The sequence below is a fragment of the Lutra lutra genome, chromosome 1 (assembly GCF_902655055.1).
Source record: "Lutra lutra chromosome 1, mLutLut1.2, whole genome shotgun sequence".
Taxonomy (NCBI): Eukaryota; Metazoa; Chordata; class Mammalia; order Carnivora; family Mustelidae; genus Lutra; species Lutra lutra.
In genome coordinates, this window is record NC_062278.1 from 210,420,055 (window position 1) to 210,434,208 (window position 14,154).

The 14,154-nt window shown below is 53.4% G+C and overlaps 1 protein-coding gene across 10 annotated transcripts in view; it reads right to left on the reverse strand.

Annotated features, from left to right (window-relative positions):
* MYO9B (myosin IXB) overlaps window positions 1–14,154 on the reverse strand; it is an 85,335-nt gene that overhangs the window by 61,148 nt on the left and 10,033 nt on the right. For all 10 annotated transcript variants that reach the window (XM_047698625.1, XM_047698623.1, XM_047698621.1 and 7 more), the window contains exon 2: window positions 4,088–4,983. In XM_047698625.1, the coding sequence (XP_047554581.1) occupies window positions 4,088–4,927 (840 nt within the window). In that variant the 5' untranslated portion in view covers window positions 4,928–4,983. The remainder of the gene's footprint in view (window positions 1–4,087; window positions 4,984–14,154) is intronic.

Sequence of the window (14,154 nt, forward strand, 5' to 3'; positions counted from 1 at the left end):
TCAATCTTGGGCCTTCTTCAGTCCTGGCCAAGGTGAGAGGAAATCTTTCATGAAGACCGTAGAGAGGTACCATGAACTCAGGCTCAGACCCCAGCTGAGTTCCCACCACGATCCAGCCATGGCTGCCCGTGGTGTGGCCTGGGGAACCCCGATGGCAGTGGTTTGACTTGTGTCCCTTCCAAAGATATTCTCCCTGGAACCCATTATGAAGGAACCTTATTTGGAAATAGGGATTCTGGAGACATAACTAAAATAAGGATTTTGAGGTGATATCATCTGGATTTACAGTGGGTCCTGAATTTAATGACAAGTGTCCTTACATGAGAAAGAAAACCAGACAGAGACACAAAGGGATGAAGACCACATGCAGGAAGAGGCAGAAGAATAGGAGAGATGATACCACAAGCTGAGCGACAAACACCAAAGGGTGTGTTGGTGGCCATCAAAAGCCGGAGAAGGGCCTCGGACAGATTCTCCTTCAGAGTCTCCAGAAGGATCCCACCACGCCCACAACTTAATTTCAGACTTTCAACCTCCAGCACTGTGACAAATCAATTCCTGTTTGTTTCAAGCACCCACCCCACCCTGGGTTGGTGGTACTTTGTGACAGTAGCCCCAGGGCATTTGCACACCAGCATGTCTTTCTCAGACCTTCATTCCTCATCTTTAAAATGGGCAGTTTTCCATCTGGAAACTGGACCCAAAGGCACTATAACAAACTATTCCTGTTATTAGAAAGTGACCCTTGGCTTAGGTCAGAATGGCTGGAACTTGTGAACAGTTTGGTCAGCGCTGGAAAGACTTGGTCTCGCGGGATCCAGAGCTGTGACTCTAAGACTGTCGTTCCCACCTGGGGAATAATCTGTCCCCAGCAGATACCGCGTGATGTCTGGGGACATTCTCAGTTGTCACATCGGCAGTGGGGGAGGGGTAGGTTGCATTGCTGGCATCTGTTGGGTGGAGGCCAGGAGTAGGGCTCAACGTCCTGCCATGCAGAGGACCGCCCCGCCAGGGAACGGCCCGGCCACAGACGTCAGCGGTGCTCTGGCTGAGAAGCCCAGCTCCAAACTAAAACAATCTTCTCCCTTTCTAAACGGTCGCCCCAGGAAGCACGTTTATGGCCATGACGTGGATTTGGCTCCAGTCTGTTTTGGAAGCCAGCGTGGGCACCACCCTCTAGCAGCTCCTACCCTAACCGCTCAGGAAATTTTGGCCTCCCCGGCTCACGCTGCGGAGGCCAGAGGGAGGCAGCCGGGCGGGGTTGGGGGCATCTGACTCACGAGGTGCAGACACTAGGCAAGAAGGGTGACTAATGGCCCTCCAAGAATGTGCCAGAATCCCGTGGGGCAACTTCAGGGGAGGAGCTCCCAGGACGACTACTGATCAGGGGCGGCCCTCAGGGAAGGAGGCATCGGGGTGGCTCCTAGCTCTCACTCACCCCACAGGGGCTTGCTGTGGGCCGACTTGCCACCAACAATGTCCATGTCTGGACCCCTCTGAATGGAGCCTTATTTGGAAATGGGGTCTTTGCTGATGTAACTAGTTAGGATGAGGTCATTCTGGGTTAAGGCGGGCCCTAAATCCAATGCCTGACGTCACTGTCAGAGGAGGCCACGTGGCCAGAGGCTACGATGGGGGGTGGAGTGGTGGGTCCAAGAGCCAAGGAACGTTAGAGCCTCTAGAAGCGGGAAGAGGAGACAGGCAGGACACTCCCTTGAACCCATCTCTGGGAGAGAAGAGGTTTCTGTTGTTTGAAGCCACCCGGTTTTTGACCATTTGTTACGGGAGCCATCGGATCTCAGCCCGCCACCCTGTACGGTCCTCGGCCAGGAAAGGAAACGGCACCACAGGGCCAAACCTGTCTCTTCACCGTGCTGTGTTGAGACCTCTGGGCTCAGAGTCCACATGGAGCAGGGACAGAGCCACTCGCCTGCCCGGTTCGGTGAGGAGTAAATGGTCCCCTTGGCGGAACACCTGATTTGGTAAATGCCAGATCCGCCCTCTTGTGCCCACACTGCTGACGTCACCGATGGCCTGCTCCATTTCATCTCTGACCTGCCGGGGCCCCTGCCTGGTGCTGAGGCCAAGTTCTGGAGTGGGGATGGAGTCAGGTCACCCTACACACCTTGTGTAGCTCCCACGTCACACACACCCCGTAGCTCACAAGGTCCCAAACGATCTGCCCATCACCTCCCTATCACCTCCCTGTCCCCACTGCCTCCTGCTTTGCCCCTTGCTTACTCTGTGCTGTCCCCATCTTGTGCCCTGCAGGCCCCCTGCCTTTTTCTAGCACTTGAGGCACAGTCTGGCCTCCCAGCCTTTGCATGGGCTCACATGACCTCCTTCTGGGCCCAGCTCGCCCAGAGTCACCTCTCTCCTCCCTTACGCCTTCCTCCTTGGGCATGCCTGCTGTTCTCATCAATACCTGGCTGGCATATGAGGCCCGCTGCTTATTTTGCGGCCTGCCTCCTCATTACTAGGGTGACCCTTTGTGTAGGTTTGGGCCAGCACATAGCCCGGGGCCTAGAACAGTGCCTGGTACACAGCAGACATGCTCACAGAGTAATCTGCAGAAGACACAGATGATCAAAACAAAGGAGGCAAGACACGCGGGGTACACAGCATTAAAGAGAAAAACACACTTTGTGGCTGATCACTCTGTAGTTTTTAAAACATTTGCATGAAAAAACGACGGTACGTATGTACAGAAGAAACAAGCTGGCTATACGTGTTGGCCCAGGGTCAGACTGCACAACCCCAACTCATTTCTTGCTGATGATCTCAGCGATCATCCGAGAGGAAGAAGAACTGAAATGTACTCAGCAGGCAAAGCCCAGACAGCCTTTCGGTGAATCTGCAGAGCAGCAAGGTGGCTGCATCAGCCTTCGACTTAGGAGGCTGGGGGGATCAGCCAGAGGTCAGAGGCCAACACTTTGGGATGGGTAGGTCCCCCACCGCTCCCCCCGCGAAAGGACGGTCTAGGGTCTTGTGGAGGGACAGCCTACAGCACACCCAGATGATGTGGCATTACTCAGCGATACAAAGACGTGAGCTCTCGGGCCACTAAGGAACCTTGAATGTCTGTTACTAATGGCAAGAAGCTGGTCTGAAGAGGCTAAGGCCGGGATGAATCCAACTCTGTGGCATTCGGGAAAAGGCAAGAGACACGGATGCATCTGGTCCCAAGACCCCAAGAGTGAGGGATGCTGTGTGGTCACTGCCACCGCCCCTGTGTCCAGAAGGCTCAGCCACAGTGTTGACCACGGCTTGAGTCTGGCCAATGGGGACACTGGATGGAGGGTCTAGTGACGGAGGGCGCTTCCTCCCCCACTGCCTTTATGGTGATGCCAGGAGGACCCCTCCCTCGGCGTCACTGTCCCCTGGCCCCCAGGCCTGCATCCTGCCTTGCTGGCTGCCTTGTGTACCAGGGGCTCCATCACCGACTATACCTAGCTGTGAATCGCTCAGTTTGGACACATCACCCTTTTCTTTCTGGGAGCGGGAGTATAGACCGCTATCCCGTAGGCATCAATCATGTATTAATCGGGGCCTCCCCCCCTACATTCTGATGCTTTGGATCAGGGGACCTGGCTGACCTTGAAAAAGGACTGCCCCTCCCAGGGCTAGCTAACCACTGTGTGCTCTGCATCTGCAAACAAGCCATTCCGGAGCCCACCCCCCACCGCCACTGTTCTCAGGTTGTGGCACTTTGGGCCACTAGCTCCTACCCCGATCACCCCAGGACCAGGTCCCAGACTACCAGGATAGCCCCCATTTCTCAGATCCCTAGAATTATTCAACCAAGCCAATCCTAAGCCTGCTGACCCCGGCTGACCTGTTCCTTCCCATGAAAACCACAGCAGAGACTCTGCCCACATTTCCCCTAGCCCAGCTGTCACCCCACTGGCCCTGGTGCTCCCGACATGGCTTGCTGAGTGCCCCCCATGCCTCCCAATTTCTAGGAAACCTAAAGTGAGCGTAACCAACGATCTGCCCGAGGGTGGTGGTCTCACTGGACCAGAACAAGAACAAAACCCAGGCTTTCTAAGGCAGACGCCCTCCCCCTCCCCCCAACGGCCCGGCTCACCTCCAGCACGGGGCCGGCGCCCAGGATGGTCCTCTCGACACCACTGGCGTAGCCCTTCTGGCTCAGCGCGGTGAGGCAGTGGATCAGGAAGTTGGTGCTCTGCGTCTTGCCCGAGCCGCTCTCGCCCGAGATCACGATGCACTGGTTGACCTGCTTCCGGAGCATGGCATAGTAGGCCACGTCAGCCAGTGCGAACACGTGCGGTTCCAGCTTGCCCAGCTGCTGGTTCTCGTACATCTTCACGTACTTGGGGTTGTAGATGGGGAGGAACTTGAAGGGGTTCACGGCCACCAGGATGCTGCCCGCGTAAGTGTAGATCTTCTGCTGCAGGAAGCGGTGCCTGAGGTTCTTCAGGAGGTTGTCCTCCGTCAGCTCGGGGAGGTTGCACAGATCGTCAAAGTCCGCCCGCTGTCGGGGCAGGAGGCCGCGCTCCACCAGGCGCCGGGTGGCTGTGGCCTGGGCCACCAGCTGCATGTGCACGTACTTGATGGTGCCGTCCGCGTTGCGCTCCTGCAGCAGGAAGTAGTAGCCGTCCTCCTGCGGGTGCTCGTCCTGGGCCCGCCGGGGCCACAGCAGCACGCGGTGCACGGGCGAGTCGTTGGCATCCAGCACCCACTCCTCCCCACCTGTCTCCTTCACCTCCACCAGCACGTAGCACTTGGTGCCGTCCAGCTGCAGGATGGCGACGGCATCCTGGATGACGTCGGAAGTGGTGCTGTCCTTGGTGGCGGTCACGCGGCATGAGGCCCGGCTCTCGCTGGTGGCCAGCTGCGGGTAGATGCGTAGGTGGTAGGCCGCCTGCCCCGCGCGGCTGGAGCTGCCTGCCTCGTTCACACTCATCCTGCCGGCGGCCTGGCCTCAGCATGCCTCCCGGGCTCGGGGCGCGCGTCCTGGAGCTGGAAGGGAGGGGGTGGCACGGTCAGAGTGGTGGTGGAGCGGGGTGGTGGGGGGAAATGGCACTGACACCCAACCCTTGCCCCTGATAGGACTCTGTCCAAAAGCAAAAAGAGCACAAGAGCCTCTGTCTGTCCCTAAATGTGACCCAACCTAAGGTTTGTGACTCTTGGACAGTGACATCATGACACTCCCCGCCCCCCTCTCCGCAAAAGACCAGACTTGTCCCCTGGAGTTTGCTCCATCCCAATCCCTGCTCTTGCCCTCCCTCGCCCTAGGGTCAGCCTCTTAGATTTTCAAGTCTAATAGCCATGACCACCTCTTGGTCAAGCCCTTCCCAGCCCACATCCTTCCTGGTCTCTTCTCTCTGACAAAACCTCCCCCAGCAGCTCCCCAAGCTCCCCCGTGGGCCTTGATTTTGTCCCCAACACACATACGGGGCAGCAGGAGGCATGCTGGGTTGAGCAAGACTGAACCTGCCCCGAAATTCAGGGATTCTGAAACTCCATGGGCGGGGGAGGGGATTCATCAGGGAGAGCCCCCAAAAACTGGTTTGAGAGAACTGCTCAGAGTGCATTTGCTTCTAGAACCCATGCTCTCATTCTAATCGTGACAAGACCATCAGACCCACATCAAGGGCATCCTGCTGGACACCGGGCCAGTCTTCCCCAAGACTGCCAAGGTCTTAAGCAACACAGAAAGACTGAGAAAGCGTCCAGACAGGAGGAGACTGGAGAGGCGTGACAATTTAATCCAATGGGGTTCCTTGGATGGGGTCCTCGACCAGAAAGAGGACATGAATGGAAAGAATGGGTGACAGCCACGTAACATCAGGGGGCTGGAGAAGAGCAGCGAACCAATGTCCCTCTCTTAGTCAGACAAATATGCCCTGATCGTGTAAGTTGTTTCTAAGATCATCTAAGATTTGGGGAAGCTAGGGGAGGGGTACAGGGGACTCTGTGCAGTCTTTACAACTTTTTGTGGATCTAAAATGACTTGACATAAAACGTTTATTTAAAAAAAAAAATGCATTTGCAGGTGCCTGGGTGGCTCAGTTGGTTGGGGAACTGCCTTCGGCTCAGGTCATATTCCCGGAGTCCCAGGATCAAGTCCCACCTCAGGCTCCCAGCCTTATCTAAGGGGAGTCTGCTTTGCCCTCTGGCCTCTCCCCTCTCATGCTTTCTCTCACAGTCTCTCTCTCAAATAAATAAATAAAATATTAAAAATATCGGGACACCTGGGTGGCTCAGTTGGTTAAGCAGCTGCCTTCGGCTCAGGTCATGATCCCAGCGTCCTGGGATCGAGTCCCACATCGGGCTCCTTGTTTGGCAGGGAGCCTGCTTCTCCCTCTGCCTCTGCCTGCCACTCTGTCTGCCTGTGCTCACTCTCGCTTCTCTCTCTATGACAAATAAATAAATAAAATCTTAAAAAATAAATAAATAAATAAATAAATGTATTTGCTTCTTAAGACATTGTAGGAAAAAGAAAATGCAGCCAATGTTTCCAACAGTCCATTTTGTGTTTTGGAGTCAGAGACACAAATGCAGTGTGGGTCCCGTGTGGGCTCAGTGTGGGCCACCTAAGGCGCAGCTGAGGATACAAAGATGAACCAGACCTTGGTTCAAAGCCCAGCGGAAGCGGCTGGTATGCAAATGTGAGAGTGTGTCAACCACGCAAACGAGAAGTTACAACCCTTGAGAGCCAGAGAAGGCTTTAGGAGAGTGGCAACATCTAAGAGGGGTTCTGAAGGATGAAGAGGAGTTCGTTCAACAGGGAGGTGAAAGGAGGGAAGAGGGTATGGAAGGCCCACTCCTTGCTTTTGTGGATATTTTTATTGGAAATGTAGTCCATTCATTTACATATTATCTCTGGTTGCTTTTATTTTAACAGCAGGGCTAAATAGTTTTGACAAGGCTGTGTAAGCTTAAGGCCTTGAAAGCCAAATGTACCTATTTTCCAGTCCTTTACAGAAAAAGTTTGCTAGAGGGGGAAAAAAGAAGTTTGCGGCCTTGGACCCTCGACAGAAGTGTGACTCAGCAGAGGAGCGTGAGGGGCGACTGGAGGCCGAGATGCTTCGGATTCTGGGAAACCAAGTCCCGCAGCAGTGTTTGGAGGGTGGGGGAGGGGGAGGCTGAACAAAACTACCCATAATGAAGCTGTTGTGAGAGCCCGTGGCCAGCTGTAGGCAGCGGCAACAGGCTAGAAGGTCGGGGGAGGTGGGAATATTTATTTTTTTATTTTTTTGAATATTTACTTTTAAAATTTTTTCCTAAATTGAGAAATTTTGATGTGTTTTCTTCCAGTTTAACAGATGTTACATACCTGTTAACAAAACTCGAATTGTTCTCTCTGTGATGCATTGGTACACACCCATGTCATAAAACATATACCGAAACATATTTTTAAAGCCTTCCTGGCCTGTCACTGTACACACAAATCGTGAGGCATGGGATCCTTCTGCTACCAGTGGGCAGCTGGTTTTGATTTCTTAGGCACGCATCCTTACGCACACCTCTGAGCATTTCCTTGGGGATGTTGCATTTAAACCAGATTAGCAGATCGACAGATACAAACGATACAGACACAGGATAAGGTAGACATGCTATATTAGATTACTTAGATTATGTGGTTCATCTACTTTGGATATAACTTAGGCAATTTCTTTAGAAGTTGGTTATACAACTAGATGTGACTAGTTCCTCTCCTAGGAGTTACTCAAGAGAAATGAAGACGATGTCCCTACAGGGACTGTACACAAATGGTATTTGTGGCATTGTTTCTAAGAGCTCCATACCGGAAACAACTCAAATGGGTATTGGCCCACGAATGGAGGAACACACTGGCCACACAATGGGACAATACTCAGGTAGGAGAAGGGACCAACCTCTGATCCTTGCCACAGCACGGACCCACGTGGAACAACTTCAGAATCTGCATGCTAAGTGGAAAAAGGATGACAAAAAAACAAAAACAAAATGTACAGACCCAACAGTTCTGCTCCTAGGTATACACCTAAGAGAACTGAAAATAGGTGTTCAAAGAAATCCTTGCACATGCGTGTTCATAGCAGCACAATTCACGATAGCCAAAAAGGTGGAAACAACCCAAGTGTCTACCAGCTGATGAATGAACAGACCCTGGTCCCTCCACATAAAGGAATATTACGCAGCCATAAAAAGGAACACAACCCCGATACCCACTACCATTTGGACGGACCTCGAAAACATCGTGTTGAGTGAAAGCAGCCAGACACAAAAGGCCACACAGTGTAGGATCCCATTTAAACAAAACGTTCAGAATAGGCAAATCCATTTGGACAGAAAGCAGATGGGTGGTTGCCAGGGGCTGGAGGGGGGAGGTGAAGGAATAGGAAGTGACCACTAATGGGGACAGGGGTTCCTTGTAGGGGATAAAATTTTTCTGGACCTAGACAACGGAGGTTGCACAACACCAACAACGTACAAAACACCACTGAATCGAACACTTTAAAATGATGAATCCTATGCTATGTGAATTTCACCTCAGGAAGTTTCTTTTCAAGTTTATTTTTAAGTAACGTCTGCGCCCTACGTGGGACCCCAACTTGCCACCCTGAGATCAAGAGTCATGCTCTTCTGACTGAGCCAGCCAGGAAGCCTCAACCTCAATAAAGTTTTTTTTTTTTTTTTTTAAGATTTTATTTATTTATTTGACAGAGAGAGATCACAAGTAGGCAGAGAGGAAGGCAGAGAGAGAGGAGGAAGCAGGCTCCCCGCTGAGCAGAGAACCCGATGCGGGACTCGATCCCAGGACACTGGGACCACGACCTGAGCTGAAGGCAGAGGCTTCAACCAGCTGAGCCACCCAGGCGCCCTCAATAAAGTTTTAAAAGTATGATTCCATGTATGTAGAATTCTAGAAAATGCAGGGTAGAGACAGAAAGTCGATCAGTGGCTGCTTGGGGGCGGGGCAGGCTGGGATGACAAAGGAGCCCAGAGAGACTTGTTGGGTGACGAATGCCTTCACCATCTCGGGTGCGGCGGTGGGCTCACGAGTGTTTGCACGCGCCACGATTCGCCAAATTGCACACTTTAAAGAAGTACAGTTAGTTTACAGCGTATCAGTTACGGTTAAGAAAGCTCTTTTTAGGGATGCCTGGGTGGCTCAGTTGGTTAAGCGGCTGCCTTCGGCTCAGGTCATGATCCTAGCATCCTGGGATTGAGTCCCACATCGGGCTCCTTGCTCAGCAGGGAGTCTGCTTCTCCCTCTGCCTCTGCCTGCCACTCTTAGTCTGCCTGTGCTCACTCTCTCTGACAAATAAATAAATAAAATCTTAAAACAAACAAACAAACAAAAAACCTCTTCTTAAAAATTACGGGGATTATGGAAGAACCCAGTCCCCCAGGGGAGCCTCTTTTAAAAACTTCTTGCTCTCTTTCCAAAATGCCCAATCCCTGAGCCCCGTCAATGAGCTCTTGGGATGCCGCGGCACGGAGACTGCCACGAACCCGTGTCAGGTGTTCAAAGGTGACAGGCAGGAGCTGCCAGCCCGGCTGTCCCCTGACCTAACTAGTGCTGATCACAGAACCTTCTCGGGCAGCACTGCACAGCTGTGGAAGGCGGACAGTAGATGCTGCTTCCGAGCCAGGTGAGAAATGCAGGGGCCCGAACCGTGGACATGCACCTTCACCACAGCCACGCACGTGCTCACGAACACATGACTCGTGCAGATGCAGACACACATGGACATGTATGCCCTTTTGCGCGGATACACCCAAACTTGTGTGCACACACACCAAAGCCTAGACGGGCGCACGCGCATGCGGCTTCCTGTGAGCACACCCACATGCGTGCATGCGGGTACACACAGGGACATGCATGCACACACATACACGTGCACAGAGCCCGGGCTGCAGGCATAGCCGGCTCCATCTGTGACTTGCACTTGTGGAGACATGGCTGATGGGCACCACAGCTGCTGGAGGCCACATCTGGCTCACTGACTCTGGCCTCTAGGCTGTCTCCCGTCCAAGGTTGGGAATTCGGGTAGTGGGAGGGTCGCACAGATGCACCTGTCTGACTGGCCTGAGTGAGGAGCTATCAGAGCCCCCGATCCAATCTTGTTCCTGCTCCAGAGACCTCTCCCACCCGCCTCGGGGAGGGCCTGGTCAAGTTCCACGTGGCCAGCTAGATTCAGCCCTAGCCCCGTCCTCCAGGATCAGTCAGTCATCAGATCCCCTCGGAGCCCCACGGGGGATGTTTGCGGCTCTGGGCCCCTTGGTGTAGGGAGCAGAAGACAGCCCCGTGCTCAGAGACTGGGGGCCAGGCAGGCAGTCACAGGACCGGCTGGTGCCTGCCCCAACCCCCAGGCCAGGAGGAAGAAGATAAGACCTGCTCAGGGGGGATGATGACTACCAGGACTACAAGGAGGGCTATAACCGAAGAGTAGGGGTAGGCAGGACAGGCAGCATCTGGGGTCCCTTGCAGGAGTCCCCACAGGGCCCACCATGTCTATCACGTCTGGATCCTGGGAAATTCCTCTGCTTCAGACCTGTCTTGGGGCCCTCCCCATCCAGCCTGGCCTCATGGGGGCCCTTCTCCCCAGGGAGCCCACATTCTCCTTTCCCCTCTTCCGGAATGGTTCATCTGAAGGACGATCCTCCCCCTTGAAACAGTTCCTGTGCCTTAAAACCAGAGACACTAATAAACCCTCTTCCCTGCTCAGGGTAAAGCCTGGTTCCCTCCTCCCTTCCACATGACTTGCAGCCAGTCCTTCCCACCCGCTCCTGTCCCTCAACCCAGCATTCCCTCCTGCTACAAATACCACTGTGCCTCTCCCCAAAGATGCCACCATGTTCCTACCAGTCACATCTGCCAGCCACCGGCCTCTTCTGGTTCTGCTCCAGGGCAGGGACACCCCCCCCCCCCAAACAACCCAGACTCTGTCCCTGGGGCCTATCCACTCTGCTGCACACTCCCCGGGGCCACACTCCACTTGTAGCCTGCCATGAGCCACCTCTCCCACCCCTAAACACCCAGAAGGCTTGTTCCCTGCTCCCCCTCCCACATCCTCCCTGACCACATCCTGACTACTGTCACCGTGTCCCCAGAGCTTCTCCCCAGCCTATCAGGAGGGCCCCTAGGTAGAACGTCCTGCCTCTATTCTCTGGGCTGCTGCAGGGGAGCCCCTGGAGATACGGGTCTAGATGTGCCCGGTCTGGCACAGAGCCCCTTTCTACCCAACCAGGCCCAGGCTCAAAGATCAGACCCTGCAGGCTTCTCCAGGCCCACCAGGGAGAAGCTGTCCAAAGCCCCTGACCCACAGCAGAAAGGCTGGTTCTCCTCACCTGGGCTGTGTCCCAATAAGATACCCCCCAGGCCTTCACCACAGGCCTGGAGGGCTGCCCACCCCTCCACTCCCAGGTCCCCTGCCCTCCCTTTCCCTCATCCACACCTCAGATGGGGGGCCCCACCCCACCTGGCTGCCTCCCCTGAGTGCTACTCCTGTCCCCTCAGGTCAGAATGCCCTCCGAGCCCCACCCCCCCAACAGTCCCAGGACAACTCTGCTCTCAATGCAAAATCTTAGGGCTCACTGTGTCGCTGACAGCTGACAGTGGAAGCACAGAGTTCCCTCGCTCCGTAGGTGGCATCGTTTCCCCTACAACACTGAGCTGATCTGATCCCCTATGCATTTTTACCGAGACCCGACCCCCCCCCCATCACAATCCATTCTGCCAAAGTGACTTCCCGAGAGACCCACCCAAGGAGAGGTCTGCCCGGAGTGGTATGAGCATGCCTGCCTCCTAGCTTCCTTCTGGCCCCAAGTGTTAATATTTTCTCAACCCCCAGCCATCCGTGGGCACAAAAGAGCATCTTGTCATTGACGTTCCTTTGACTGTCAGGTGGGGCTTTTAAAAAAAAAATTGTGTGCGCTGAGCAACTATATTTTTCTGTTTCTGTTAAGTTGTTCGTGTCCTTTGCCCACTTTTCCCTGCTAACTGTTTTGGAAGCTCTTTGTATAGGAAGGGTATTAATGGTTTGCCAGGGTCAAGGGCGATTTGCTTTTACTTAGGGTATTTTTGGATACAAATAAGGATTTTCCAGGCAGTCAGATCTGTGGGTGATTTCTTTCATGTCTGCTGCCTCCTCCTCTCTCAGGTGATTAACACAGAACTAATATTTTTGGTTCGCATCCCCCTCCTTCCCTGGATTTATTCTTTACATTTAGGCTCTGATCCAACTGGAAAGTATTCTGGTGGTGTAGGAGTTTCCTGGGGCCGCTGCAATTAAGTACTACAAATTAGGTGGCTTACTACAACAGAAATTTCTTGTCTCACATTTCTGGAGGAGTCCAAAATCAAGGTGCTGGCAGGCAGGGCTGGCACCTTCTGGAGGCTCGGAGGGAGAATCCGTCCCATGCTTCCCCTAGCTTCTAGTAGCTGCTGGCAACCCTCAGCGATTCCTTGGCTTATAAATCTATCATTCTGACCTCTTCATCCATCATCACGTGGTGTCTTTTGTTTCTGTGTCTTTTTTATTTAAATAGCTCATTTATTTATTTGAGAGAGAGAGTGAGAGAGAGAGAGAGAGTGCGAGCACCTAAGCAGGGGGGAGGGAGAGGGAGAGGGGGAAGCAGACTCCCCGCTGAGCAGGGAGCCCAATGCAGGACTTGATCCCAGGACCCTGGGATCATGACCTGAGCCAAAAGCAGACGCTTAACCGACTGAGCTGCCCAGGCGCCCTCGTGTCTTCTCTTCTCATAGAGACACCACCTACTAGATTCAGGATGAGTTCATCTTGAGACCTTTCACTTATCATACCCGCGAAGATCTTATTTCTTATCAAGGTCACATTCTGAGGTTCCAGGTACACATGAATTTGGGGGAGACAGGAGTCAACCCAGGATCGTGTGGGAGGTGAAACGGGGATCCAAGTGATCTCCTTCAATGAAGAATCCTCTCCCCCGATCAGGGAGCTTCCTCAGTTTGTTAAATACAGTATATTAAGTTATTTTACACATGGGGGTCTGCTTCTGGGCTGCTGATGCCTGCACGGTGCCATGATGTTTTGATTATCACAGCTTCAGGGGACATTCTTAAACAATGACATCTCTCTTGGAGGGACTACGCTGTTTTCTCTGGTTTCCAAGCCCCGCCTTCCATCACTGAGTCTCAACGGAGCCTGAGACCTGGAAGTGAGTCATGCTGTGGCTTCAAGGTCCTGGTCACAAGTGGATGTGAAACCTGTGCCCCAAGAATCCCCAGACTGTGCCCAGAACGAAAGGAAGGTCTGGAACTGGGGGTGGCAGGTCCCTGGACTGAGGGGGACAGGGGGATGGGATGTGGGGGCACGGGGGCAGCTTGGCCAAGTGGTGACCACAGGCTGTAGCCATACTGGGGGCAGCGGGTCCTGAAAACCCATGTCTTCATCTTTCCTCTGAACCATAACACCATTCCACCTTTCAGCTGATGCTCACCAAAGCACTCATGGTGTGTGAAGGGGAAGCAAAACCCATCTCAAGATGGATGGGACCAGTCTACCCAGACCTGCATGGGGGACCTGTGTCCTCGTTACCCAACAGAGGCCAGGCTGGCAGACTATAAAGCTGCCCGTGGAAAGAGCCAAGAGGCGGAAACAAAATGCCTGTCAGAGGATGAGTGGATAAATCAAATGTGGCCTAGACAGTGGAATATTACTCAGCTGTAAAAAAGGAACGAAGCCCCGACTAAAACAAGCTTGGCCGTGGGTGGACCTTGAAAACATGGGGCTGAGTGAGAGAAGCCAGATGCAGAACGCCCCATCGTGTAGGACTCCATTTACGAGAAACATCCAGAACAGGCAAATGCAAAGAGACAGAAAGCAGATGAGAGGTTGCCGGAGGCTGGGGGAGGGAAGGGAGTGACCGCTCATGGGGACAGAGTTTCCTTTTGAGGGGAAGGAACTGTTTCACATCTAGACAGAGGCAGGGGTTGCACTCCATTGAGTGTGAATCCATTCGATGTTACTAACGCTAATTACATGTGCATTTTACCATAGCCAGAGAAATTCCTGCTGAAAAACCTAAACCCTGGAAAAGTAAAAGGCTTTGCAAACACCACACTTGCATACTTTCTGCCCTATGAAAAATTCAGGGCCTTTCTCTTACGTGTTCTTGGAGAAGGGAAAGGCAGGCAAAGCTGGTGGGGGTTGTGCG